At 36.7% G+C, this 27040-nt stretch overlaps 2 protein-coding genes across 3 annotated transcripts in view; both read left to right on the top strand.

Moving 5' to 3' along the window:
• LOC149415148 (uncharacterized) overlaps positions 1–27040 on the top strand; it is a 610989-nt gene that overhangs the window by 210288 nt on the left and 373661 nt on the right. The gene's annotated exons all lie outside the window — the stretch shown is intronic.
• Positions 5854–9517, top strand: LOC149415149 (uncharacterized). Of its 2 annotated transcripts, XM_089643171.1 has the most exons (5): positions 5854–6682; positions 6761–6850; positions 7003–7137; positions 7289–7423; positions 7574–9517. In XM_089643171.1, exons 1-5 carry the CDS (start codon positions 6475–6477, stop codon positions 9469–9471), a joined length of 2466 nt encoding a protein of 821 aa, XP_089499297.1. In that variant the 5' UTR covers positions 5854–6474; the 3' UTR covers positions 9472–9517. The 2 variants fall into 2 exon arrangements, with proteins under 2 accessions (XP_089499297.1, XP_089499296.1); XM_089643170.1 differs by having other exon boundaries at positions 5854–6850.

Below are 27040 nucleotides of genomic sequence, written 5' to 3'. Positions count from 1 at the left end.
CTGGATGCGATACCAACTGTAACATATTATAATTATTCGAATTTCTTGTCGAAAATGATAAGGCTTACGCTATGACGGTGGTTAGAACCCCGTAGTAATAGGCCGTGACCCGTCACAGGAAATAATGCTGTCAAAAGTTGGCGGCTCTTAACACCTCGTGGAATCAAACTTCTGTCCAGATTGACAGGAGATTCTGTAGAAATGAAGGTTGACGTTATAAGTAATTACTTCTTTCCAGAAAAGGATGAAATTTCCAAATTGACAATTGGATTGATCATAATACAGGGTGCAGCAAAACATACAGTGCAGTTTTGAAGAGCCGGTACATCCCGTATGGTGAGGGTAGAAACCTCGCAGGAGTCTCATTGTGTCTGGAGGGTCGTGCGATTTTCAGTCGTTACCATGAGGTTTGTTGAAAATGGCCATTCTTTCAGTCACCCAGCGGGCGTTCTGATTGCAATTTGCGATTTCTTCCTGTAGGTATTTCTGAAGGAAAATGTTTTTAAACATCGGCTTCATACCTTGAAAGAACTCAAGGATTGAATTCGGTAGAAAATCGCTGCAAGATGTGCCAAAATAACGCCGAAACCTTTAGAAATCTCCTCCATCAATGTATCGCTGCTGGGGGCATCATCTTTCTGATGTCATCTTCAAGACTTGATGCATAAAACAACATGATGTAACAAATAATATAAAATAAACCCTATTTCTATAAACTGTGCCACTTTTTTAATAGCACTTTAAAACTGCACTCTCCTTCAACGGAAGCAATCTTCCGAATAGGCCTTCCATTGATATGCTTGGTGTAACTATAAGTGACCAGCTCAGGTACGGGGGCTCCATCGAAGCCAGAGAAAAGTTGTCCTCTCAGAAGCTGGGCGTACTGTACAGGGCCCGCAGATACTTTAATAGTACACAACTGCTGACCCTGTACAAATCGCAAGTGCGCCCTACTGTCGAATTTGGCAGCCATCTCTGGTCCGGAGCCCCTAAATACCTGAAAAAAACCCTTGTCTCTGTGCAGAAACGGGCGGTCCGTTTGATAGATTCCCCAATCTTAACAAACGGACTGCAATCTTTAGAGCACAGACGTCAGGTAAGTATGCTGTCCTTGTTCTATCGGTATTACAATGGAAGATGCTCTGAGGAACTAGGATCATTGATCCTTTCGGCACCGGTGCGTAGTCGGGATACACGCCAAACGCGCGCCCAATATTTGTACACGGTTGACACTTGTCACATGAGAACGGGTTGCTTCTACGATTCGTTCTTAAGTTCAACAGCTCGGCTGTGGAACGAACTGCCGGCCTCTGTGTTTCCTCCCTCCTACAACATGGGACTCTTCAAGACCCATGTTCATTAATATTTAACATCTTTGGAGATGAAACTGCGTAGAGGATCATTTAAAGGAAAAGAAATAGAGGAAGTTCTGGGAATGAAAAAAGGTATGAGGGGTACGTTGACTTTTGGAGTCCAATGTGTTCAAGAGTGACGGACATACGAATCCATCCCTCCAACTGCGATAGAGTTGAAAGAATCCGCAGCTGGTGGACAAACGCATCCGATGACAAGATCTGGACAAACCTCACCACATGAACCTGACAACCACTTTTAATTTACCACACAGACAGAGATGTTGGCTTTCCAAGGAATGAACTTAAACCAGCATCAATGAGGTATTTGAATGTTGACCATTAAAAAGTAAAGATCGAGGAGTTCAAAATAGTTTGCAAAAATAAAAATCCGAGCTAAAGAAACAAAGACCCCTTTGCAGAGAATACAGGAGAAACGGAAAGATTAAAGAGATATAAGAGATTTAGTTTACAAGGTGAATGGTACTCGTTGTGAAATATTGAAAGATGTTTTAAATTATATGGATTGTTTTCATTAATTTTAACGTGACAGCGTTTTAAAAGGGCTCCTGTATTTGAAGGTCCCGCTAGAGTTAGCGATGAAACGCTTTTGTCGTTGCAAAATACTTAAATATATATCTCGTGACTCAAGGGTGGTGGCGCATTGTGGAATGTATATTTTAAAGAAAGCGGGGAGGGGGTCAGATCAGAGCCTCGGAATTAACTCTGTGCAACCAAAGAATTATTCATAACTCCCCAACAGTAAGGGTTATATGAGTTATTCGTGCGTCGTCGTGTACATCTTGAGGTGCCATAAAAAGTAAGCTTATCAGAAAAAAACACTGACGAATTAAAGACGTTTTCACTCAAAAGTTGTGGCGATTTTTGTGGAATGAATATTTAATTTTCAGATGCAATATAGCCATGCCATTGCTGAGTCTGTTATACAATTATTTTAATGGAGCTTGCTCAAAGGAGCTTACAGCATTGTCCCCTGTAACACCCGTTCACAGTTGTTGATGTTGGCTTCATGAGAACGGGTCGTTTATTCGACGCGTTTCTGTGTTAGTAGGCTCGCACGTGGAATGAGCTACATCTGTTTTTCTTCCTACATATAAACCGTTCCTTTTAAAGACCTGCATTACCACAGCCCCTACCTTAACCCGTCTCACAACGCTTCCCAGCCGGGTGGCGATACATTCCGCCTGTGTATACACTGTACAGTCAGAGGCGCTCTTGTGAGGTGTATATTTAGGTAAAGCATTAATTTCCAGTAACCCTGTATACAGGGGGTGCAGAAAACTCCCCGCTAAAGCAAGCAATGTGACATTAACGGCCAAAAGAGTACTTGGCTCGTTGCTTTATTTCTCTTTTACGACCGGCCGGTACCCATAACACGCCGTAGGTGCGGTCGTTTCGACGTACACGCCGGGTAATGTCCGTCAAGTACGACGAAGCCTTCTAATAAAATAAAACTTTAAAGTTACAAGACTGTAGTTTATTGAAAGTAGTTTTTTTTTATTGAAAATACGTTGCAGTGACGACATAAAACGTTGTAACAAAGTCTTTCACGAGAATTGTTTACACGCAACTTTCTATCATGATTTTGAATTCATGAAATTGTCAAAACATTCCTTTATTAAGGCGAAGCTTAATGCTAAATCACTATTTTGATTAATCTTTATAAAGAATTGGTGTACATTATGAATACCTTATAGTATGCTTTAGATAAATTGAAAGTTTTCATTTCGTTTCGCTTGAGTAGAAACCAAATAAAAAAATAAATTACTCAATTAAAAATATAAATGTAAACTAATAAAAAAAAATTTTTTTCAATAGAAATGTATGAACGCGTATGGAAAACAACTTTTGAAAAATAGCTAAGATTATCTGTGACAGTTTTACTTAATTACCTTCTTTGCTTTCTTATAAAATTATTTACAAAATAAATAAAAACCAGTTTCGTGCTTGAAATCGAACGTTTCTAGACTCCGTTTGCCAAGTGATTTTAATGCGTATTACCTGCAATATAAGGTATACCAAGAATATACACATTTTTGGTTTGTAGCTTCCTCTTAAATTGATTTTTTTATACCGTTTGTAATACTGCCAGTACGATGTCCCCGGACCCAGTTTTAAATGGCTTGAAAAACTCGTGTGAGTTGACATTTCTACAAAGACTGCGAAAATGTTGGTAAAAAAAATATTATTTTTTTAGCTCGTGAAAATATTTGAGAAGTATCAAATTACTGCTCCTAGGAGTGAGAAACGAGGATTGAATTGGTTTTTGTAAAAATCTTATGTACTCATTCACTTTCTTCTTGTTTTGAAGGTCAAGTTTTCAAAATTTCATCAACGTCGAATTTTTTTTTTTTTGTCTTCTGAGTACTATCCCGTTAAACTAAAACTAAGCAATTTGTCAAAAGAATGTACATGTTCAATTTGAATGTTAATATGTATACACAATATTATCACTAATTAAATACTAAATACGAACCAAATTCATTTTTAGAAAACGAATTTTATAAAATGTATTATGATAAAACTATACTAACAGACCGAACGATTAGTCATAATAGACCCGATATAGTTTTACATGACAAAATTTAAAAAAAATACTTATATCATTGATGTCGCTATTCCAAATTCCTGTAATATTCAAAAATCTGTTAATGAAAAAATAAGAAAATACACAGATTTAGGAAATGAAATTAAAAGAATTTGGCATTCTCAGACTATAAAAATAATACCATTCGTTATTTCGGCTACTGGCATTATAGCTCTCTCATTCAAAATTTAGGCGTATTAGATCTATCAAAAAATTTATATATAAAGATGCAAAAGTCGGTCATTCTGAATACATGTAGGATAACGAAAGATTTTTAAAATATTTATGTTGAGGGATCAGTAGGATTTATAGATCCAGTTAGGAGTTCTACCGAGCCGAACCCTCTGATATGAAAATATCTGGAGTCGGTGAATTATTTTCCCATTTGATTTCTGGTGAGTTGACGTGTTGTTCTTGTATTGTTTTTTTATTTATTTTGCTTATATAATGCACTTACATAATGTTGATTAACTAGATGATCATTTGTGGAAAAGTGTGTGGAAGGGTTTAGTTTTTACTATGGGGAAGATCTAACCCGGACATAAAATCGGAAGTTTAGAAAAAAAAATGACTAGTATAAAGTATCTCTACTTACGAGTCATGTTTTCAACATAATATGTCAGGATCTATTTGGGACTTATATTCCAGGGTGCGCTGTCCGTGTTTTTCGTTATATTTTGGAACAAGCATGCCTTCATTCTTTGTGAACCTAGTGTTGTGTTCATGTTCCACTTTCCTCTTATACCAAGAGTCAGATATATGTTTGTATGATAACGCCTGGTGTCCTCGACGCAGCCTCTTGTCTTAAAAATACCGAATGATTGGTCCAGTGACTTGTTACATAAAAAGATTTTAACAAAAAAATAATAATTTCGCAAGCCGGTAAAGTGTAATTCTTTCTGAGCGCAATTTTGTCCGTGCGAAAACAAATTTAACAGGTGACATTGAAAGGTAACTTGAGTACTCTTTTTTAAAAGGCTTTTTAGCAACAGTGAATGCATTTTACATCCACCCTGTATTTAATATAACGTCTTAATCCACCTCTCTGCGGTAATAATATACAGGGTTGCCCGCTCGCTCCGGCAATATCAATCTCACTGTCATTATGCAAATATTAAAATTCGTTTTTTACGAGAAAATAATGCGTTGTCCAAAGTGTCTCGTACAAAATGTTACTTACTTTAGCAGCGGCCGCCAGATGCCACGCCGTCACACTTGTGCAGGCATTGCCAAGATTTTTGTTTCATAAACATTATTTAAATACATCATAATATAATATGAGATGAAGTTATACATATTATATATAACTTCATCTCTTTATATTGTAAATTTTAATGTAATTCCTCCAACACGCACCTAACTTATCGCATACACTGTAAATCCCTATATATTACATGTTACCACGTTAATTCGGTAAATTCAGAATATAATACATTGTCACAACTAAAAACTTTAACTCCATACAAGCCATTAAAATGTTATACATATCTCTAGTTAGAAGCATAATTGTAAACAACTCAGTAGTTTGGTCTCCCTCTTAAAAAATTCACATTAATAACATTGAGCGAATACAAAAATAAATTCTACGTTTTATAAATTTTAAATTAAATATCCCACTAGAAGACTTACAATATAATTTCTTATTAAATACTTTAAAAATACACACATTGGAAAACAGGCGTAAAATAAACGACTTAACTTTTTTATTCAAAATTCTAAACTCTAAATTCGACCGTTGCGAACTTCTGCAACTCATAAACTTACGAATACCCACAATAACAACACGACAAAATACACTATTCCACTGCAACACACATAAGCGCAATTACATTGCGAACTCCCCAATACAACGGTTTCACACTATGGGAAACCAATACTTAGGTGATGTCGATATATCGTCGCCGTAGATGTCAAGAGAGTCAAGCCACAAATTTGGCGAAAATGAGTTAAGTATGCAGAAGTGTTTGAAAACCTTCAAAGTTGCCGTGGTCAAAAGATTTAAGCCATAAAACACTCCGTTATTGAGTATTTTGAAATTTGCCAATAGATCTAACACACATCGATGAAAACAATCAAAGCAGTCAAAAACTACAAGCCGCATAGACTTTTGACTTTCGAATAATTTTACACAAGTTAAAGCAGTCTATGACGACAAGCCACATAGATCTTTTGACTTCCCAATAATTTAATTTTATGCGTGGCTTGACGCCATTGGCAACACAAACTTCTCTCGAAAGCGTGCGCACCTCTACTCACATTCGACAATGATTTATAGTGTTGTCTTCCTCTAACTCAGCAAAATGCCTATCGTGTCGGTTTGTTCACGCTTGCACATACGTCTGCGCCCACGACAGTATCGCGAATCGCGAACTGTCAGTTCAGTGTTCAGTGCGTCGGTCAGTGTTATTTTAATACAACATCAGTTCGGTTCGTTCAGCGATTCTGTGCTTTATTTCGTTTTGTGCCTACAAACGTTTGTACTTTCAACTTTATTTAGTGAAACAGTGATAAGAAATGAATCATTCACGCGGAAAACAAATGGTTGCAGCAGCCAGAGCTGCTTTAAATCCACCGGTTCGACATAACATATTGGAATCTTCACGTGGCAAACAAATGATTGCATCAACTAAAGCTGCTAATCCACAGAACCTAATGAGTTCTTCACGTGCTAAACAAATGGATGCAGCAGTTTTAAATCCACAGGATCAACATAACCTCAAAGGTAAGAATCTAGTTAAAAATGTTGATTCCGATTGTTTGAAAACAATGCGACAATCTGACAGTTTTACTTGTTTTGTAGATTCTGAGGGGAATGCTGTACAAGCTGGACGTGCAGAACACGACCTGAACATGCAAAATCTGGACGTCTCTCGAAGCATGTATGTGGGAGGTTAGTATTTTTATTTGTTATCAATACAATATGCATACTAGTTATTATGTTGGCTGTGTAAAACCTGTGACTATCAGAGAAGCATTTGCTTGTAAAATTCAATGTTTATCTCGGTGTTTCAAAGAAGTAAACTACTTTGTTTTGTTTTACAGGCTCTCCTCTAAATGGTGTGCAAGCTGGATGTGCAGAACACAGCCAGAACGGTGGCATGCAAGTTCCGGATGAGATTGCTGTCCCAGCATTATACGCAGAGCTCCGAAGCTTCGCTTCAAGCACGCATGCGGGAGGTCAGTATTTTTATTTGTTATTAATACTAATGCATACTAGTTATTATGTTGGCTGTGTAAAACCTGTGACTATCAGAGAAGCATTTGCTTGTAAAATTCAATGTTTATCTCGGTGTTTCAAAGAAGTAAACTACTTTGTTTTGTTTTACAGGCTCTCCTCTAAATGGTGTGCAAGCTGGATGTGCAGAACACAGCCAGAACGGTGGCATGCAAGTTCCGGATGAGATTGCTGTCCCAGCATTATACGCAGAGCTCCGAAGCTTCGCTCCAAGCACGCATGTGGGAGGTCAGTATTTTTATTTGTTAACAATACTACTGCATACTAGTTGTTATGTTGGCTTGTAAAACCTGTGATTATCAGCGAATCATTTGCTTGTAAAATTCAATAATTATTTCAGTGTTTCAAAGAAATAAACCACTTTGTTCGGTTTTACAGACTTGAACGTGAACCTTTCCGAAAATGAAGACAATAACAGGCAAGAACATTCAAATCAACACCACGTTAATGCCTCAGGAACATCCATTTCTGAAATATTGGAAAGCAACCAACAGACAGATGATTTAAGTAGGAAACGCAAGAGAACCCCAAACCAATGGAAACGGAATTCCCAAAAGATATTGAGAATGGCAGGTAAAGAATACCAAAGCAGATCCGGAAAGACAGTTCAAGCAAGGACAATTAGAGATGTTAGCTGTAAATGCCATTATAATTGCGCATCCAAAATAGGAAAATCTCAACAGGAGCAAATGTTGGCTGACTATCTGAGTCTGGATTCCGACAGAGCGAGATGGGCCTTCATTGGTGGCAATGTAAATTGTATTCCAGTAAAACGACGATACCGTAGTGGAGACACCATCAAACGACAACATACATTCGAATATACGGTAATGTTAAATGGAGAGAGAGTCCAAGTGTGCAAAAAATTTTTTTTGGCCACCTTTGTCATCTCGGGAACAAAAGTTGAAAGTGCAATGAAAAAGTTGACTCCTTCAGGTGTCACTGAAATAGATCAGAGAGGTCGCAAGGAACCGCCAAACAAAAAATCCGAGGAAGTTAGGAATATAATCAGGGACCACATCAAGTCATTGCCCGTAGTTGCCTCGCATTACTGTCGGAGCAGCAGTAAAAGAAAATACTTGCCATCTGGTTTGAGCGAGACAAGAATTTACTTAGACTATGTTGAGTATTGTAAAGAACGTAACGTGGTACCAGAAAAGCTCGGCTTCTACAAACAAATATTTGTGACAGAATTCAATTATGGATTTCACACACCAAAAAAGGATCAGTGTGATTTTTGTACGCAGTACAAAAATAAGTCTGACGAAGAGAAGTCAAGAGACGAAGATCAATTTAATCTTCATTTAACAAGAAAAACAGAAGCAAGGGAACACAAACAAATTGACAAAGCCCAAGCTATGAATGATCCTAGCATCAGTTGCTTCACTATGGATCTGGAAAAAATATTATTGACTCCGAGCTTACAAGTGGGACAGTTATATTATACAAAAAAATTAAAAACGTATAACTTCACGGTGTATGAGCTGGCTTCCAGACAAGCAACGAATTACATGTGGCACGAAGGTGTGGGCACAAAGGGTGCTTCGGAGATCGCTACGTGTCTGTGGAACCTCTTGGTGTCATTAGGCCCCAAAAAAGTAGTGACGCTGTACTCGGACACGGCTTCTGGTCAAAATCGGAACTCAGTAGTATCCGCTATGTTCCTACGTGCAGTGGAACAGCTGCCGATTGACGTCATCAATCAAAAATTTATGGAATCAGGGCACTCAGAGATGGAGTGCGATTCTGTGCACTCCACAATAGAGGCCCGAGGAAGAAAAATAGACGTGTTCACACCAGATGGATGGTACGTTGTTGCCCGTACTGCAAAAACTTCTAAACCATACCACAAGGTTGTGGAAATGGATTATGCTGACTTCCTTAACTATAAAAAATACAGCAATAAAGTTATGACAAACAAAAATATATCAGAAAATGGAGACAAATTAAAGTGGCTCAAAGTAAAGTGGTTTCAATACCGAAAAGGTGAACCCACTACTGTTTTTTATAAGTATCAATTGAGCCGAAATGACTTTGATACCCTTAACATTCAGCGAAGACGGCTTCGAACGTTATCCTGTGCAAGCGTAGAAGTAGAAAGACTGTATTTTTCAAAGCCAAAAATAGGCCAAGACAAATTAAAGGACCTACTCAAATTGTGTGATAAAGGCAGCATTCCGTCCACCTATCATGATTTTTATAAAAATTTGCAGCCTGAGGACGGTCCATCTCGGGAGAATGATGGCTCGGAGAGTGACGGAGAAGATGGAATTTAAAAATTATTATAACATTTTTGTAATAAATATTTTCTTCAGAATCTAACTTTGTATTAATTTTTTTTATGTACCTCAGCCAACTTTATTTCAACAGGTATAAACATAGTAACCATACGATAGATTGCTTGACTATGGACCAAATTTTAAGGGATGATACAGTAGTACATTCACAGACTTAAAATGCAAAAAATGGAATGCTGATACCAATCTTAATGTGTATGGCAATGAGGCATAGAACTGGCAGAGGAAGTATACTATGAGCGTAGAATGATAGATTAGCCTGATTTATTTTGGGTTTTATGCCGTATTGCGCTACCTTCTTCTAATAATGGACACTAACGCTGTTCGACACATTGAAGAAGGTCGTAGCACAACACGGCATAATACCCCAAAAATCAATCGCTAATACTTTTGGTCGTGAAAATCTCAAATCTTGTCTGAATGAATTTTGGACAAATAAGATCTCTGAGGTGTATGTGTGGTAAAACCATGTTTTTATTGTGTGAAAAATGTGGTAATTTGCAAATAATGTAAGCGTGATGAGAAAAATTAAGAAAAGGATGGTTTGAGCGTGTGATCGGAATAACGAAGCATGTAGAGTGGATGAACAATGACATGTAGGAGGACTCCTGAGAAAAACTTGGCGCGATTAAGTGAACCAGATACTATTGTCGGGCCGTGCCATGAGTCAGAATAACTGAAGGGTTATGTATGAATGTGAATGAAGCAAGCAGTGCCAAGCTCTGTTTGGCGGTCCATCCTCTCTGCTCAACCCTTAGAGAAACAGCGCGGTGGTTAGATAGTTAATAGACTTTCCTTTAGAGTTTAGAGTATAGTCCAAAAAAAGTTAGTAATTTGTCCGCAAATTCTCAGTAGTCAACAGGCGTAAGAGGCTTAACTCTTTTGACTACCACACAAATGTACCATCTGTTTATTTCAATATTCAGTGGTCAAGAGATATAACCCAAATAACTTTTATAATACTGTTTTTTACATTTATTCAATCTAACTAATAAAAAGATAACATCACAAAATATCTATGTCTAAAATTACACTCTTCTATCTTTAAAAACAAAAAAGTTATGACAAAAAAATGTGATTTTTTTGTAGCCAAAAATCTTTGAGGGCCGTTTTCTCAGCTTTCTGGTTTTGTGGCTTGACTCTCTTGGCATCTACGGCGACGATATTTAATATTAACTTTGCGAATTTTGTGGACACGTAAAAGATTTATTTCAACCAAAGATTGATTTCAACACTATTCGAAGTTGTAAACCAAAGATTGATTTCAACACTATTCGAAGTTGTAAACCAAAGATTGATTTCAACACTATTCGAAGTTGTATTTTTGTAAACCAGTCATATCGCTGTATTTTTTTAAATTTATGTTCTTGTTCTTTTTAATTTTGTTTCTTGCATATATTATTTTTTAATATAATTTTCTTTTTATTATTTCTTTCTCATGTTTCAAAATTGTCTGTCATCAAAATTGTACCACCTACATGTAAAAGCCCTCTGAGCGTCAAATAAATAAATAAATAAAAAAAGTCCATTTCTACTTTTTTCTGCATTGCACAACTTAGTTGCAGAGAAAAATGAAATATTTTGTAATGTATTTATGTAAATAACTTAAGGAATAATATGAAGTACACCTGTCAATTTCTCTGTCCTGGAACGGGAAACTTTCCTATTTGGACAGGCAAAGCTTCCTAATATAGGGTTTTCCAATAAGAGGTGTTATTTTGAATAGCCCGCTATTTCGGTAGATGTTACTTTTGTAGCTGTTATTTTTTGATATTTGACAAGTAGAAACTACGCCATTGATAAAAATATAACGATACACGCTTCAACAACGCATTTAAATTATTAAAATTCACTTGAGTGAATCAAATGCAAATCATCTTGAGTGATGAGGCCCATTTCCACCTCGGTGGCTGCGTCAAAAAGCTAAATTGTCGCACCTGGGCCTGGGGCTGTTCCCGTGTGGAAATGTAAAAAAAATATGTATCAAATGTGTTCATTTTGAAAATGACACTTACCAACCAAACCAGAGTTAAAATAATTTACATAGCGACAGATTCACTGTCAATAAGTTTGTTTGATAGTTCATTCAGTAAAAAAATGGTTCGCCTTCCATAGTTAGTCTACCCCTGCATACTTTTGTTTGTCTTGTACTCGTGTACAAATAAGATCCGTCACATTTTGAAATCCACAGTAAAAGACTTGGGAACATTACTTTATCTGCCCTTTATGGAGGAAATAAAACGGTTTTACCAAATAAGTGCGTACAACTGAAGTCAAATACCGACAAAACTGTGCTGTGGGCGTTTCCTTGTTTCCAGAGTCAGGTCAATTTTCTATGTGAAATATCTTTTAGCGCACCTAAGGGAAGGTTAAACCGACTCTTTAGTAGCAATCGTGGCGATACGCCATGAAGCTCTTGCATGGAAAGAAGGCTCTTTTCACCCGGCCGCCAAAACTCTGTGCGCTATATTTGCTTATATTTTTACTGAAATTGGTAGGATTCTGAGGGTCAATGTGTCCAGTAACGTACGCACGAATCCATCTCTCCCACTGCGGTACACGGCAGTGAGTCGAGAGAGAGACTAGTTGAAGAGGTCTTCCTCAGCCAGTCTCTCCCTATCCGACCAGCCACGCAGTAGGTGAGCAAACTCTAGACAAACCTCACCCCGTTAACCCGCTAAATCACCAAAAATAGCGAACCACGTGGAGTGAACTATTTAATTATTAGAAAGAAGAAGAAAATAACACTTATTCAAAATAACCATAAGACCTTTAGACCTCTCCAGTCGGACTCTCCTGCACCGCAGTGGGGGTAATGGATTCATTCGTCCTTCACCCCTGGTTACATTTACCGCCAAATAATCGTCACCTGTCTAGGAATAAACTACTCTGTGGTACTTAGGAACACGCTTTAAGCTGATTTTATACAACATGCTTTATGAGTAGCTGCAGATTTAACATTGTTTTTATGTGGTAATCTTTTAAACACTAAAAGTTAACATTTTACTAAACGTACTAGTTATAAAATCTTCACAACTTCGTTCGAAATTTTGATTCTTGAATATCGATTACACTATAGTACACATCTGCCCTGATGATGGACACTGTAACGATGTCCGAAACGTTGATTAAAGAAGGTGTAGCGCAACACGGCATAAAACCACAAAAAAAATAACAAAAATACACTATAGTAAGTTATTTTTGGGGTACAATGCGGTGTTGCCGACATTTCGGACAGTATTACATTGTTCGTCATCAGGGCAGATGTGTAAAGATTGTGGCGAAGTGTGTGCTTATGTCAAAGATGTGTGTAGGTATTCCACACTTTCAGGCAGGGACAGGGAATTGGTTTTGGTGGGGGAATGTAGGAACATATGTTGCAAATTGTTACAAATGTCACTGGTGTAGGTATTTCACACTCTCGGACAGGGACAGAAAATTGGGTCGGGTGGAGGAATGCAGGAACATATGTTAACAATATTTCAAAATTTCACATATTCCACAATTCTGTGTTTAAATTTGAATTCCGCTACTGGTACAACTAATCCCGGGGTAGGGGTCAGTTGTAGCATTTCCCCCGACCTGTTCATTCTCTGTTCTAGAAGATTTAGAAAAATCATAGAGTAAGAATTTGGTAGACAACTAAATTATCTGCCGTTGAGATGAGCATTTTTTCATAAACATTGTATCTAAGATGCAGAAAATGGTAAAAGCCAAATTTATTTTTATTTATTTATTTAACGCCCATAGGGCTTTTACATGGTTGGTAGTATAATTTTAATTTGACAGATACTTTGAAACATAAAAAATAAGAATAAAATTACATTTGATAAAAGCTATGGAACAAGTCATACAAACACAAGAAAAAAAAACAGAAAATTACAGTTATTTGTAGGTTTACATGATGTGTTTAGGAGTATTGTTGAAATAAATGTTTTAAATGATCCACAAAACTTGCCAAGTTGGTATTGAATATGTCAACATCACCCAAGTAATGATTTCCCATGGTGTGAAGTCGTTGTATCGGAGAGTGGGCAATGTAGTTACGCTTATGTGTGCTGCTGTAGAATATTGTATTTTGTCGTGTTGTTACTGTGGGTGTATGTATGTTTATAAGTTGCAGGAGTTCACAACAGTCGAATTTAGAGTTAAGTATTTTGAATAAGAACGTTTAATCGAGTATTTAATAAGAAATTGTATTTTAAGTCTTCGACAGGGATATTTACTTTAAAATTTATAAAACGTAGAAATTTTTTTTTGTAGATACAGACCAAATATTCAACAGCTGTGGCGTACTAGATATACGCCAATTATACGTTAAAACACTACTTAACTACATTTTTGACAAAAAAAATAAATTTCAACATACACAAAATAACACTAACAGACCAGTCAGACAAGCGTACAAAGAAAACATAAAAACTCCGACAGTAAATTCAAGCTTTGGACAAAGACACTACCAATACCATGCTATAAAAGCTTTCAACAGTGTAAAACTTGAAATTAAAATTGAGGAAAGTAAAAATAAATTCATAGACAAAATTACAAAATGGATTAAAGAACAAAAAAGACAATATTACCAAAATGTCATAGCATAAAATAAAAATAAAACCTACACGTAACACACAAAACCAATATAAATACACATCACTCACAAACACACAAGATTATTTTCAATGTATTATTTTTTTAATTTTAAATATATTATTATGTATTACGTATTTTTAATTTTAAATGTATTATTTTCTCTTTAAATGTATTATGTAGATCATATTTTCATATTATAAAATGTAGGCCTCAGCACGGGAAAGCCACCCAGTGAGGCCTACATTACTGGAAAACTTAAAATGTAAAAAATATTGTACGTACCAAATAAAAAAAAAATAAAAAAAATTATAATCAATTTTTGCAAATGTCACTGGTGTAGGTACTCTACACTATCAGACAGTGGCAGGTAATTGGATAAAGATTGGGTGCGGAAATGCACGAACATAATTTTGTGAGATACATATTATGGTTCAGTCAACAATATCATTTCTCTTCTATCAAACTTAATAATTTATAAATATTTTTTTATTCTTTTCAGGTAAGCCGAACTAACTGAAAATGACTTTCACCAACGGTAAGTGGTTTTAATTACACCTAAGTCGGGTTGTTTATATTTATATTCTGCTATCATAACTGTGGGAAAAGTTTTAATCCATAAGAACACCCGGAATACATTATTAAAGTATATAATTTGGTGGTGCGTTTTTTGGTGGTTGCGGTAAAGTGCGATAAAGACTTAGACAAAACAAAAATGAATTGAATTTGCCATAGTGTTTGCAAGAGGAAATGATTGGGAAAGGCCAAAAACTTACCCTGGTCTCGTCCTCCTTAGCCGCTGGTTCCTTTATTTACACTTATCAGCTTGCATACAATTAAGGGCAATTCCCTTTAAACATTCGCTCACTTAACACAAAACAAAACAGTGACATTCAATGCGGCGGGTTAAACGTTTCACTGGACGATGTGTGCTCCAAAACAATCACAGCCGAATTCAACATATGCATTCACAAGATGACACGAATGTTCGCAGACCAAGATGCAACGATAACAATGCTCCTTGTCTTTTGGCCCGGTTCAGGAAAGGGGACAAGGGGCAAAGGGGGGGTGAAGGGTACACATTTTAAGGCTATTCAATTTTAAACCTCACGCGCAACTATAATTGCTATTCATTGTTTTTAGGTCTCAATTATAGGAACGCGCACTAGGGGTGAAATGTCTAGTAATTAATCTGCATACATCTAATTTTTTAAATCATCTATTATGTTTTATTTTTAAGCAATAATTAGTAGCCTGAAACACCCATATAAATTGAAAAAAAATTCCGAGAAAAAATATATGCACCCGACGGGAATTGAACCCGTAGCCTTCTGATTGCCGAAATCTTACCCGAAATCATTTATAAGTCCCCGGGCAACGCCGGATAGCTAGTATTGAAGAGGTGGAAAGAAACTAGATTGGAAAATACTCTCAGTATCGCCCTGGTGTAAGACCACCATTCAGAATTAAAACGTTGCTTGAAATGGCTTTAGCCATGTTTGGTGACCACCTGGTACTCCCGCACCTTCCTCTCTCTCATCTTCAGCCTCACAAAATACCCTAAATGAGGATGTAATAATATCACTGGTTCAAGAAGGTTTATAGCATTTGGGATTTAAAAAAAAAATTAAATACAAATTTTCAACAGTTAATAATAATAATAATAACATACGAAATAATTGTCGGTACTAACCAATTAAAATTTGGTTTAGGTGTTAGCGTTGTTGACTCCAGTTTCCAAGGAGGAGGGTTCAATCCTCAGGCAAACCAACTTTTTTAGAGTTATTTATTTTTTTAAGTTTTAAAAGACATTTTACTGAAAAAAAAGATTCACACGACTCGCGTAAATAAAAAAAATATTAAGTCAGTGCAGACAAAACAGGTCTGTTTGGTGATCTATTCGATTTATCTACTCCTGCAGAAAACGAATTGATGAAGTTAGTTATAATTTATAAGTCAGTGGCGGAGAGAAGAAAAATCTGTCCCAAGGGAGGAATTAATATCCTGGGATTGGGAGTCTCGTGAATCTCGGGATAGAATCTGTTATGATTTTTCTCAGCAGATTTTATTACAGATGTCTGTAATAACTTCCGAGCCGAAAAGTGATTGATTTTTATCTTGTAAAGGTAAAAACATGGAAATAACATTTTATACCTTTGGGAATCAGTTCTGATTATAAAATGACTTCGCTTTCAAAAAACCTATTTAATGCGATGCAATCTATATAAATTATAACGTTAATATTCGTTCTTCACTGAATGCTTTCAATATATTGATTAATTTTTGGGGTAGTATGCCGTCTTTCTTCGACAATTACAAGGGAAATTTCATATATTCCGCCCTTAAAAGTGTCAATAAATGTTCCTTACTGTATTTAAGTTGCTTAAGTGTACTAAAAACTAATTTTACTGTGACCAGTGTGGACGTATAACGACTTTAAGAAAAGGTGACAAATAATATTGTTAATCCTAAGATGTGTGAATTCCTGTGCCTATAATACGAGATCAGTGCTTTGAACATTCACCAGATGTGATCATCCCTTCGGCCCTTGCCCCTTGCCCCTCGTCCACCCGCACCAATACTGCAAACCCCGCTGTCCGACGCATACAGTGCTTATACAGTGCCGTTATAAAATGTGGGCCATGTGTGTGGGCCATATGACACTGCTTAGGCCACAGAATCATCGTTTCTCGGAATCTACCCTGAACCCGCACAAGAAAAGAGTCATTTGGCGACTCATGCAACCCCTGCCGCAACCTCCGCTCCCCACCGCTCGTGCCCTTCCGCGCGTGGAATAATGACATCGGAAATGAAGGATGAAATCGGACTCAACCCGCGCTCTTTGGTTTGCTGTCTACATGGAGTGTTTTAAAACAATTATATAGTGATAAAATAACTATTTTTAGTGGTAGTTTATTTGTTAAGTTAAATGTTATATTAAGCGTATAAATATGTATTATTTGTTTTATGTGTGTAACGATATGATAAGTTGTATAAGTAAGATGTTTAAGTAGTACTTGGAAGGGAATGGCCGACAAAGATGTCGATGAGGTTCGCTATCCATCACATCGCCAACCCTTCGGTGGCGCAAAGAGGAGGACGGAACGTGATCAATGTCGAATTGGTACATGGAACATTAGAGGAGGAATGGAAAGAAAGATGAACGAACTGTGTGATACTATGGTGAGCAAATGTTTGGACGTACTTTGTATAACAGAGAGTATGAAAAAAGGTAGCGGTACAATGCAGCATAATGATAGGCTCGTCATTTGGTCTGGGAGACCAGATACGGAGAGGGCTTGTCAAGGTGTTGCAGCGCTACTGTCTCCCAGAATGATTGAATGTATGTTGCAGTATGAATGTGTTAGTCCGAGAATAATGTGGATCAGATTTAAAATCGGTTTGACAAGGGTGTTTCTTGTTATTTGCTACGCCCCTGTTAATTCTGAAAGCGATGAAGTGAAAGATGATTTTTGGACTGGTGTGAATGTTGTAATGAGACTACAAAATATGAACGAAAGGATTATAATGGCAGGCGATTTGAATGGGTGGGTGGGAATTAGACGTGACGGATTTGATTCGGTCTTAGGTATGTTTGGGGATAAAAGAACGAATGACAACGGGAACAGAATGCTTGAAGTATGTTTAGAGTGGAACCTGTTTGTGTCGAATACTTTCTTCGATCATAAAGGTATCCACCAATATACGTGGGAAAGAGGAAATGAGAGGTCAATTATTGATTTTGTAGTAATTGACTCTAGGTTGAGAGCTGTTACCGAGGACACAAGAGTTTTCAGAGGGGCTGAGGTCGAAACTGACCACTTTCTTGTAGTGTCGAGAGTAAACCTCTTTCGCGGTTGGCGCTCTAAAGTGAAAACGGTACCAGCTCCGACAAGAGTCAAAATAGAAAAACTGCAAAACGATAATGTGAGAAGTAAGTATGTGAATTGTGCAGAGATAAGATTGAATGCGAAGGAAATGGATGGTCTAAGCATAGACGAAACATGGAACCACATAAAAGTGTGTCTTTGTGAATCTGCTAGGGAGGTTTGTGGAATAAGTACGCAAGGTAGGAAGAAAGGTGATGCATGGTGGGATGATGAGATTAAAGCACTGGTCTCAGAAAAGAAGAAAGCATGGTTGTGTCTGATTGCGGCTGGCAGTGCTTCCAGCGAAGAGAAGTATCGAGCGAAAGAAGTATATAAGGAATGTAAGAAAAAAGTAAGAGTTGGAGTGAAAGAACGAAAGAAACGCCTGGAAGAGGAAGAAGGAATGAAAATGACAAACCATTTCCAAGAAAACATTAAGTTGTTTTGGAAAGAAGTCAAAAGGTCCCGGAGTGGCCCAGAAAACGGAAGCATGAAAGTGATAAAATCAAAAGATGGAAAAATGTTGACGAATGAGGAAAAAATAAAAGAGAGATGGATGAATTATTTCGAGGAAGTCTTCGAAAGCGAAGTGAGTGACAGTGATTCCAGCGGCGAATCAGATATGAATGACGATGGAGTGAATGTTACCGAAATTAGCATGGATGAGATAGAAAGCTCGATTAAATGTATGAAGAATGGTAAGGCTGTTGGGTTTGACAATATTGCTGCTGAATATTTTAAAGGAGGTAGCCGTGTAATTCTCACATGGTTGTGCAATCTTTTTAACCAATGTTTAAAGGAAGGTTACACGCCTTTAGATTGGAGAAGGGCTGTGATCATGCCATTATACAAAGGTAAAGGGTCACGTATGGAATGTGGGAATCATAGGGCTATTAGCCTGCTTAGTTCAGTTGGCAAGCTGTATGGTAGAATTTTGATTGAAAGAGTAAGAAAGGAAACAAAGGATAAAATATGGGATGTGCAAGGTGCTTTTATGAGTGGAAGGGGGTGCATGGACCAGATCTTCTCATTGCGTATGCTCACTGAGAAGTTTCTGGCAAAAAACCAGAAACTTTTCTGTGCCTTTGTAGATTTACAAAAAGCATACGACCGAGTCGACAGGAAAAAGCTATGGAAGGTGTTGTCCAAGTATGGAGTGAATACGAATCTGACTCAGGCAATTGCGTCTCTGTATGAGGGAAGCGTTGCATGTGTTAGGGTAAACGGTGGTTTTACGGGGTGGTTTGATATCACAAAAGGTGTTAAACAAGGCTGCGTAATGTCGCCGTGGTTATTCAATCTATACATGGATAATTGTATGCAAGAATTGAAAGAGGTGGGATTGGGCGCGAATTTGAATAATTTGAAAGTATGTTGCCTGTTGTATGCTGATGATGCGGTGCTGATTGCTAATAGTATAGATGATCTACAGTCTCTCGTGTCTAAGATGAACGAAGTATGCATGAAGAATGAGTTAATGATGAATGTAAGTAAGTCTAAAGTAATGGTGTTTGAAAGAGAGAGTACGAAAACAGTGTGCAATATAATTGTGAATGGGGAATACTTGGAGCAGGTGGATGAGTTTGTGTATTTAGGAAGTATGTTTACGAGAGATGGGAAGGCTGACAGAGATATCGAAAGAAGGGTAAATGCAGGTAATTCCGTTAATGGAGGACTAAACGCCGTAGGCGCTAACAAAAAATTGTCCAAAAAAGCGAAGTTAGCAGTCCACAACGGAGTGCTGGTACCTACCTTGATGTATGGAAGTGAGGCATGGAACTGGCAAAGAAAGGATGAAAGTAGATTAAATGCTGTTGAAATGAGATCCCTGAGGCGTATGTGTGGTAAAACCATGTTTGATCGTGTGAGGAATGTGGAGATCCGCAAAGAGTGCAAGGCTGATGTAAGCGTAATGAGTAAGATTAAGAAAGGGACGCTTAGATGGTTTGGGCATGTAGAGCGAATGAGCGAAGATAGGAGTGTAAGGAGGATATGTGATGCAAATGTGAATGGTAGCAGAAGTAGGGGACGCCCGAGGAAGACATGGCACGATCAAGTGAATCAGATACTCGAGTCGGGCCATGTCAAGAGTCAGAATAATAGAAGAGTATGTATGAGACGATGTATGAATGTGAATGAGGCAAGGAGTGTGTGCCAAGACCGAGTTGTTTGGCGGTCCGTCCTCTCTGCCTACCCCTGCGGGGAAACGGCGTGATGGTTAGTTAGTTAGTTAGTTAGTTAGTATGCCGTGTTGCACTTTCTCTTTCTCTAGCCAACGTTTCGGACAGCATTACAGTCAGCAAGTATTTAATATTTTTCGGGTGTTTCGCCTCGTGCTTGTTACGCTACTGAATTCATAAAATGATGAAGTGATAATAGCAAACCTTACAGAGTATATAAAATGTCTTCTTATAACAATAATAATCCCAGCCCTGCCGAATATGATAAATTTCACCACAGCTGGATTTTACGACTTTCTACCGAAATCCATTGCAATCGGGGAAGGAACTTCAAACAGCAAAACTGTTCACGGCTTTGGGCTTCATTTCAAAGCTTTTACGATGTGAAACTGTTTCCCAGGGCGGAACAGCTGTCACACAAAATAATTCTATTGTCGGGTTTGAGCCGCCGTCAAGTGCAAATAATAAAATGTTACATAATTCGCAAGCATGTAAAGCGCGACACAATTTCAGCGGGAATTCTGTATGTATTATATCTGTCGAAACTCTAAGGTTAAGTTTTTTGCAGTCAGACGATGAAATTTCTATTTTTAGCTCTGCAAACACTGATTTTTGTAGTATACTCTTTTAATCTCTTCGAAATAGTCGTATTCCGGTTAAAAACGGGATTGCAGTCCCAACGAATAACTTGACAAGTCTAATGGTGAACGTGTTCATAAAAATCGTAATATTTTCGCATTACGTCTTTATATTTTAGCAGTGCAAATAAAGGTGCTTGAACACGCGTTCCGATATATTAGAAATTTAATAAAAGTTTAACAGAAAATGTCCTAAAATCCCGTTTCTAACCGGATTAACAATAATTTGAAGAGATACTTAATAAATTCAATCTCCATATTTCTCAAACGATAATTATATATAATTTTACTACACACTCGTCTCAGGGAACTCATTAATACAGCATTCTGTTCAGTGGACTTACATCCTTTCTCTTCATGGTAGGTACCAGCACTCCATTATGGACTGCTAGCCTTGCTTCCTTCTACGACCAACATTATAAACGGAGAATGTTGCTTGTGCAAAAATAGAAAACTTAGTAAGCAGAGGAATTGAACTCATGTTGTCTTGGTGGGAAACCAAATCATTTAAGCGTTCCTTTCCTAATATTACTCATTACTCTAACATAAGCCTTGCATTATTTGCTAATCTCCGCCTTTCTCAAACGATCACACATAGTTTAACACACATACGCCTCAGATATCGCATTTTTATAGCATTCAGTTACCTTTTTATTATTCCTCTGACAGTTCCATACCTCACTGCCATTACACATCAGGGTTGGTATCAGCACTCCAATGTGAACTGCTAGCCTTGCTACCATGAAAACTTTTTTTGGCGACACCATTACTGATTTATACCGTCTGAAAATATTTTCAGTTCGCCAAGAAATATTATTAGTAAATTCCTCGAATATTTCTTGCGAGAGATTTTCCTTTTCTCTACGAAGAAAATCAGAAAAGTCGGCAAGAGAATTTGGGAACTCTGAAATATTTGATATTGTAACATTCCAATGTGTTTTCCACTTGATAAAATGTACCTCACAGTGTTTATTTTTCTTCTAAAGGTTGTTGTAATATTTTTAAAACAAAATTCATAACCCTGACATGTGAAAGTACCATAGAATTCTTTTATATGCATGTCTTCATGCCCGCAGCTAGCTCAATAATTATTATTCGTCTTACTGTTTATAAACGATATTGTTAATATATTTGATAACGATATAAATGTATTACTTTTTGCAGACGATTATACGAAATAACTTAAACCATGTTAATTAATTGGTGCACTCTAAATAAACTATATCTGAATAAATAAGTGCCATTCAATAAGATTTTGTATTTTACAAAATAAGTCAACCAATTATTTATTCATATGAACTTAATAACTGAACCCTTACCTTTATTGAAGAAATTAATGACCTGGGCATCATTTTCGGCTCTAAATTAAACTTTATATCTCACATAAACTCAATTAACAATAAGGGAATGAAAATGCTTGGATTCATTCTTCGAAACTCCAGAGGCTTCAGAAATGTTTCAACCTTGAAAATTTTGTATACATCTTTAGTTCGAAGTCAAGTCGAATATAACTCCTCGATCTGGTCGCCACATTATAAAATACATTCAGATTCAATAGAAAAAATTCAACACAAATTCCTAAGACACATTAACTTTAAACTCGGTATTCCCATTGAAAGTATAAACTATAATTACTTAATGAAAAAATTAAATTTACTAAAACTCTCAGATCGAAGAATTATATCCGACTTAATATTTATGTTCAAAATTGTAAATGGTAGTGTAGACAGCCTTGATTTAACTAACCTCATTGAATTTCATGTACCCATAAGAGCTACTCGCTCTAAAACCCTCTTTAATTGTAATAATTCTAAGACTGAACATTTCAAACACTCGCTTGTACCTAGATTACATGAAATTAGTAATAGGTACGCAGATGTAGCGGATCTGTTTAACTGCACAGAAGCTAGGTACAAAAAGGCTTTAATATCATATCTTTTAAATCATGACCAATAAAATGTAAGTAGTGTAAAAATGAACTGCCTGGGGCAACTGAGGAAACTTGGGTCAATAATAATATTTAATACAACCGTATTGACCAAAGCTTGATTGGCACTTAACTACTTTCAACCAAAACCTGAAAATAAATGCATACATTTTAGCTATTGTAATATATTATATCATGTATCTTTACTATCATATAATATATTTCAATCAATACTAATCTAACCTAGTCTACCTATAAGTTTTGCATGTACTTGTATCTCTAACTTTTTATATCCATCTAGAGTTTTTGTTAATTGTATATTTTCTGATGCCACTGTTTATAATTTACTGTACATGGTATATTTTATACCGTTGATATTAAAATAAATAAACAATTATTTGGTGGTTAAAATAAACCGACGTAGCACAGTGGTTCCGTGCAGCTGACCGGTAATTCTCAGAAGATTTTTTCAATTTATATTTGTGTTTCTATAATGTATGGACTATTATCGTGCCTTTATTGTAGTGTGTCGGGTAGTATGCAATAATACTCTTAGGTGATCTATGTTTTGGTATTTATTGGGGAGTTGCTTGAAGCAAAAGAGGGCGCACAACTAACGTGCATCGCCTTTTATAAGATCTTGCAAGCATTCCATCTCGCTTGCACTCATACACATTCGTACAGACATCACAGTTTCAGTGTAATAAATATTGATTATAATAATTTGCAATCCTTTGTGTTTTGCATTAAAACCTTTTCTGGTAAACATACTTACCATTTATTTACATTTAATAAAAATAGAATTATTTTCCTTTCTCCCGATAGGTGAAATTAATACCCAATTTTTACAACATCAATTCCACCCAGGAGGTCCTGATGAAAATATTTTAATTCTGGGTCTCTTTGGGATTCTGTGTGGAGAAAAGAGGTGGATAATTCAATGCCAAAATAATTTCTCTGAAAGTCTAGATCGTCTAAGGGTATAAGTCTTTTAAGAAGACTCCTTACGAAGAAGCAAAAGGATTGGAAGTTCTGGGAAGGAAAAATGTATGAGGGGTGGATAGGAATCTTTGCGTCAGTATATCAAGGAGTTACAAACGGAGGAATCCATCCCTTCCACTGAAGTGCAAGGCGATGGGTCAAAAGATTCCTGCTGTAGAGGTCAAAGGATCTCCATCAACCAGCCTCTCCCAATCAAACCTGGCTTTTTTTGTAAATAAGTATAGCAACAAGAAATAGATGCCTGTGACTGATTTTGAGTTTCAAACGCGTCGCGTGTAATACAATTAGTTTCTGTTTGCTTAGTATTAATTTTTATTTCGTTTAAACCGAAGTCACTAGAAAGAGAAGAAAGAGTGAAAACGAAACAATAGTCCCACACATGCCAACATAGATAATAAAAATAAATGTTACTCAGATTGTTTTTTGCTACAAGTATCATGTAAAAAAAAAACTTTTATTGTGAATTTAAAATTAACCGCGGCACCTGAAAGTGTTATTACATATCAATAAAATAAGTGTTTTCTCATGTAGTATAGGGCCAATTAATGATGATACAGAGATATTCTTATAATTAAAATTAAAATAATCTAGCCGGCCTACTGGACAAACCTCACTCCAAAAACCCGGGCATTCCTACTAAACACTAAACGTAGCAAACCACTTGGGGCGACCTATGGCAGAGGTGTTGATTATCCAATACAACAATGATTCCCGTGATAATGTTAAAATTTGAGTTGCCATTCGTTTTTCTATACAAAATTTTAATTGCAGACTTAACTTATTGATATTTATTTAGAGTAGTTTAAAGATATTTCCTTAGGTGGCCGTAATAACGCCACATGACAGAGACAACATGTCGGCTATACCCGAATGGTAAATACGAGTACAGCTAATGCTACCCGATCTCCAGGCCAGGAACTCAATACAAGTGCCTTCCCTCGTCAGAATAACTCATAGTGTCCTATTGAACGGACGTATGTTCTGAAAGATATATTATTAACTCATAATCTTAGACAGACCGAGGTATTGGCTGCAAATCCCCGATATTCAAGTGTATTCCTATTTAAGAAAAATATTTAACAATACACTAAACAAAATAAGAATACAGAAGACTTCCACAACAATGTAACACTATTATTTTACCAAAGAATATCGTCTTTAATTTTCGCTGCCGAAAATAAAGTATAGTTCAACACTTCCAATCCATCAACTGGGTCAACACTGTGATCTCAAAATTGAAAAAAGTCATTTTCTTTTTATCTTTTACCCTTCGGTATTATGAAGCCATCGGGTTATGTAGGAGTGTGGGCACGACCACTGAAACAGACACACCTAGATGTGTCCTCCGAAATCGAAAAGTCCTTTGGATATATCTTTATATATCATATCGAGGAAAATTTTCTGAAAAAATACTGCATTTTATATTTTTTTCACCTGTAAACAACCAACTTTATTTTTGTAGGAAACGCTTTGTTAGTGCTAAACTTCCTACGTGAAAACATTTTAACTTGTCAAATATTATTATTTTTTTAATGATAAATTAATGTTAATAAGACAAGGTTTGATGCATAGCACAAACGATAACAAATTATTGCTTATAATATTTGTTATCTTTTGTGCTATGCATAAAATCATGTCTTACAAATATAAGTTTATCATTAAAAAAAAAAACAATACTCTTTTACTCATATATTATTTTATAAACACAATATATCAGGGTCAAAAACATATCCAACAAGCAACATTCGGGACTAAAAGCTTCCTATACAATGGTACTAAACTCGAAAAAAAAAATCCTTCTCTCATACAAAACTCACAACACTATTATAACTTTTAAATCTCAATTAAAAAATTGGATACATAAAACAGGAAGATAAGCAATAGAAAATATACTGAAACCATATACAGACTGAAGCCGAAACCATTCAACTGCACTAAAAACACTATGTTATATATTTATATCAGAAAAAAACACTACATTATATATTTATAAATACTTCATATTATCCGTACTACTAAATTTTAATAAAATGTAAATAAATCCCTAGCACGTGAAATCCCAGTGAGGATATCATTATCTCTAATTGCTTAAAAAAATAATCGAGTATTCTCAGGATGTTCGTAACCAGGTAATGTTTGTCTTTCTTGTTATTTTTTGTTTATTTCTTTACTGGCCTCAGCCGTATTTGAATAGCCAGGTACATCCCAACCGTCCTCTTTCCCATCTCCTCTCACCACCACTCTCTGCAAGCCGCGCAAGGTACCTCAATTGGGGATGCCAGAAGCACTAGCTCCGAGAATTTGGGACTATTAGGAACATATTTCCGAAGTGTATATTATCGGACCTCACTAATAAAATTGATAATACACACTAGAAATGCTTTTTCTGCAGATTCGACGTCACCGTTTTAGATCTAGCCCATTTATTACTGTCTCTCTTACTCGCCTGGTTACGTATTGGAACATCAAACCCCAATAGTTACAATAACATTTATTTCGGATGGGACGTTTCCAAAAATTTGAACAATTCATCAAAAACAATTTCCCTGGGGGCTTTTGTCATCTTTTGGGATGCTGTGATGGAGGTTCTGTGAAGGAAAGATAGGAAGTACTGGGAAGGTAAAATATTTGATGGTTAGGCTGTAATCTAGGGTTTAGTGCGTCCAAAAGTGACGGAAATATCAATATTTCCCTCCAACTGCGGCACAAAGCCGAGATCAGTTGTAGAAGTCAAATTATTTGTCCAAACCAGCCTCTCCCGATCTGGCACAGCTTGCAACTTGTGGGCAGACGCATCTCGAATACACCTCACCCGATAAACCCAGGCATACCAAACGCAGCGAACCATTTGGGGTGACCTATGGCAGAGGTGTTGGTCATCCAATAAATGGTTCCCGTGGCGCCGTTACCCAAACCACCCGCCTCCCAAATTGAAAATTGACCCTTCAATGTCTATAAAAATTCTTTACAACTCTTTTAAATTCGAATGTATTATTTTTTACCATGTTCCCTCGACCCGACACGGCAAAAAATAGTATGAGAATAACGATAAAACCAAAAAAAACTACAAGTGGAAATATCAATCTAGCGCTTTCTGTGTCAAGGGGGTCGCATACTTAATCCGTGTGAAATTGATACCAGAAATCACCCCATCTTCTCCGAGTTCCTCCCCCCAACCACCCCACCCCCTTTGTCAAACACCCAGCAAGGGTGTTAACACTGAATATATCATCCCCGGAAGTGTATTAAACCAAACCAACCTAGATCAAAAGGCCGGTACACTAAATCATATCAGCCCGTAAACTTCTTCGGCGTTTAGACGTCTGGTCAATTAAAGAGTACCTACTC

The sequence above is a fragment of the Hesperophylax consimilis genome, chromosome 19 (assembly GCF_061612785.1).
Source record: "Hesperophylax consimilis isolate HC1 chromosome 19, BYU_Hcon_1.0, whole genome shotgun sequence".
Lineage (NCBI taxonomy): Eukaryota > Metazoa > Arthropoda > Insecta > Trichoptera > Limnephilidae > Hesperophylax > Hesperophylax consimilis.
The sequence above is the reverse complement of the archived record's forward strand: the minus strand, read 5'-3'. Positions and strand labels throughout refer to the sequence as shown.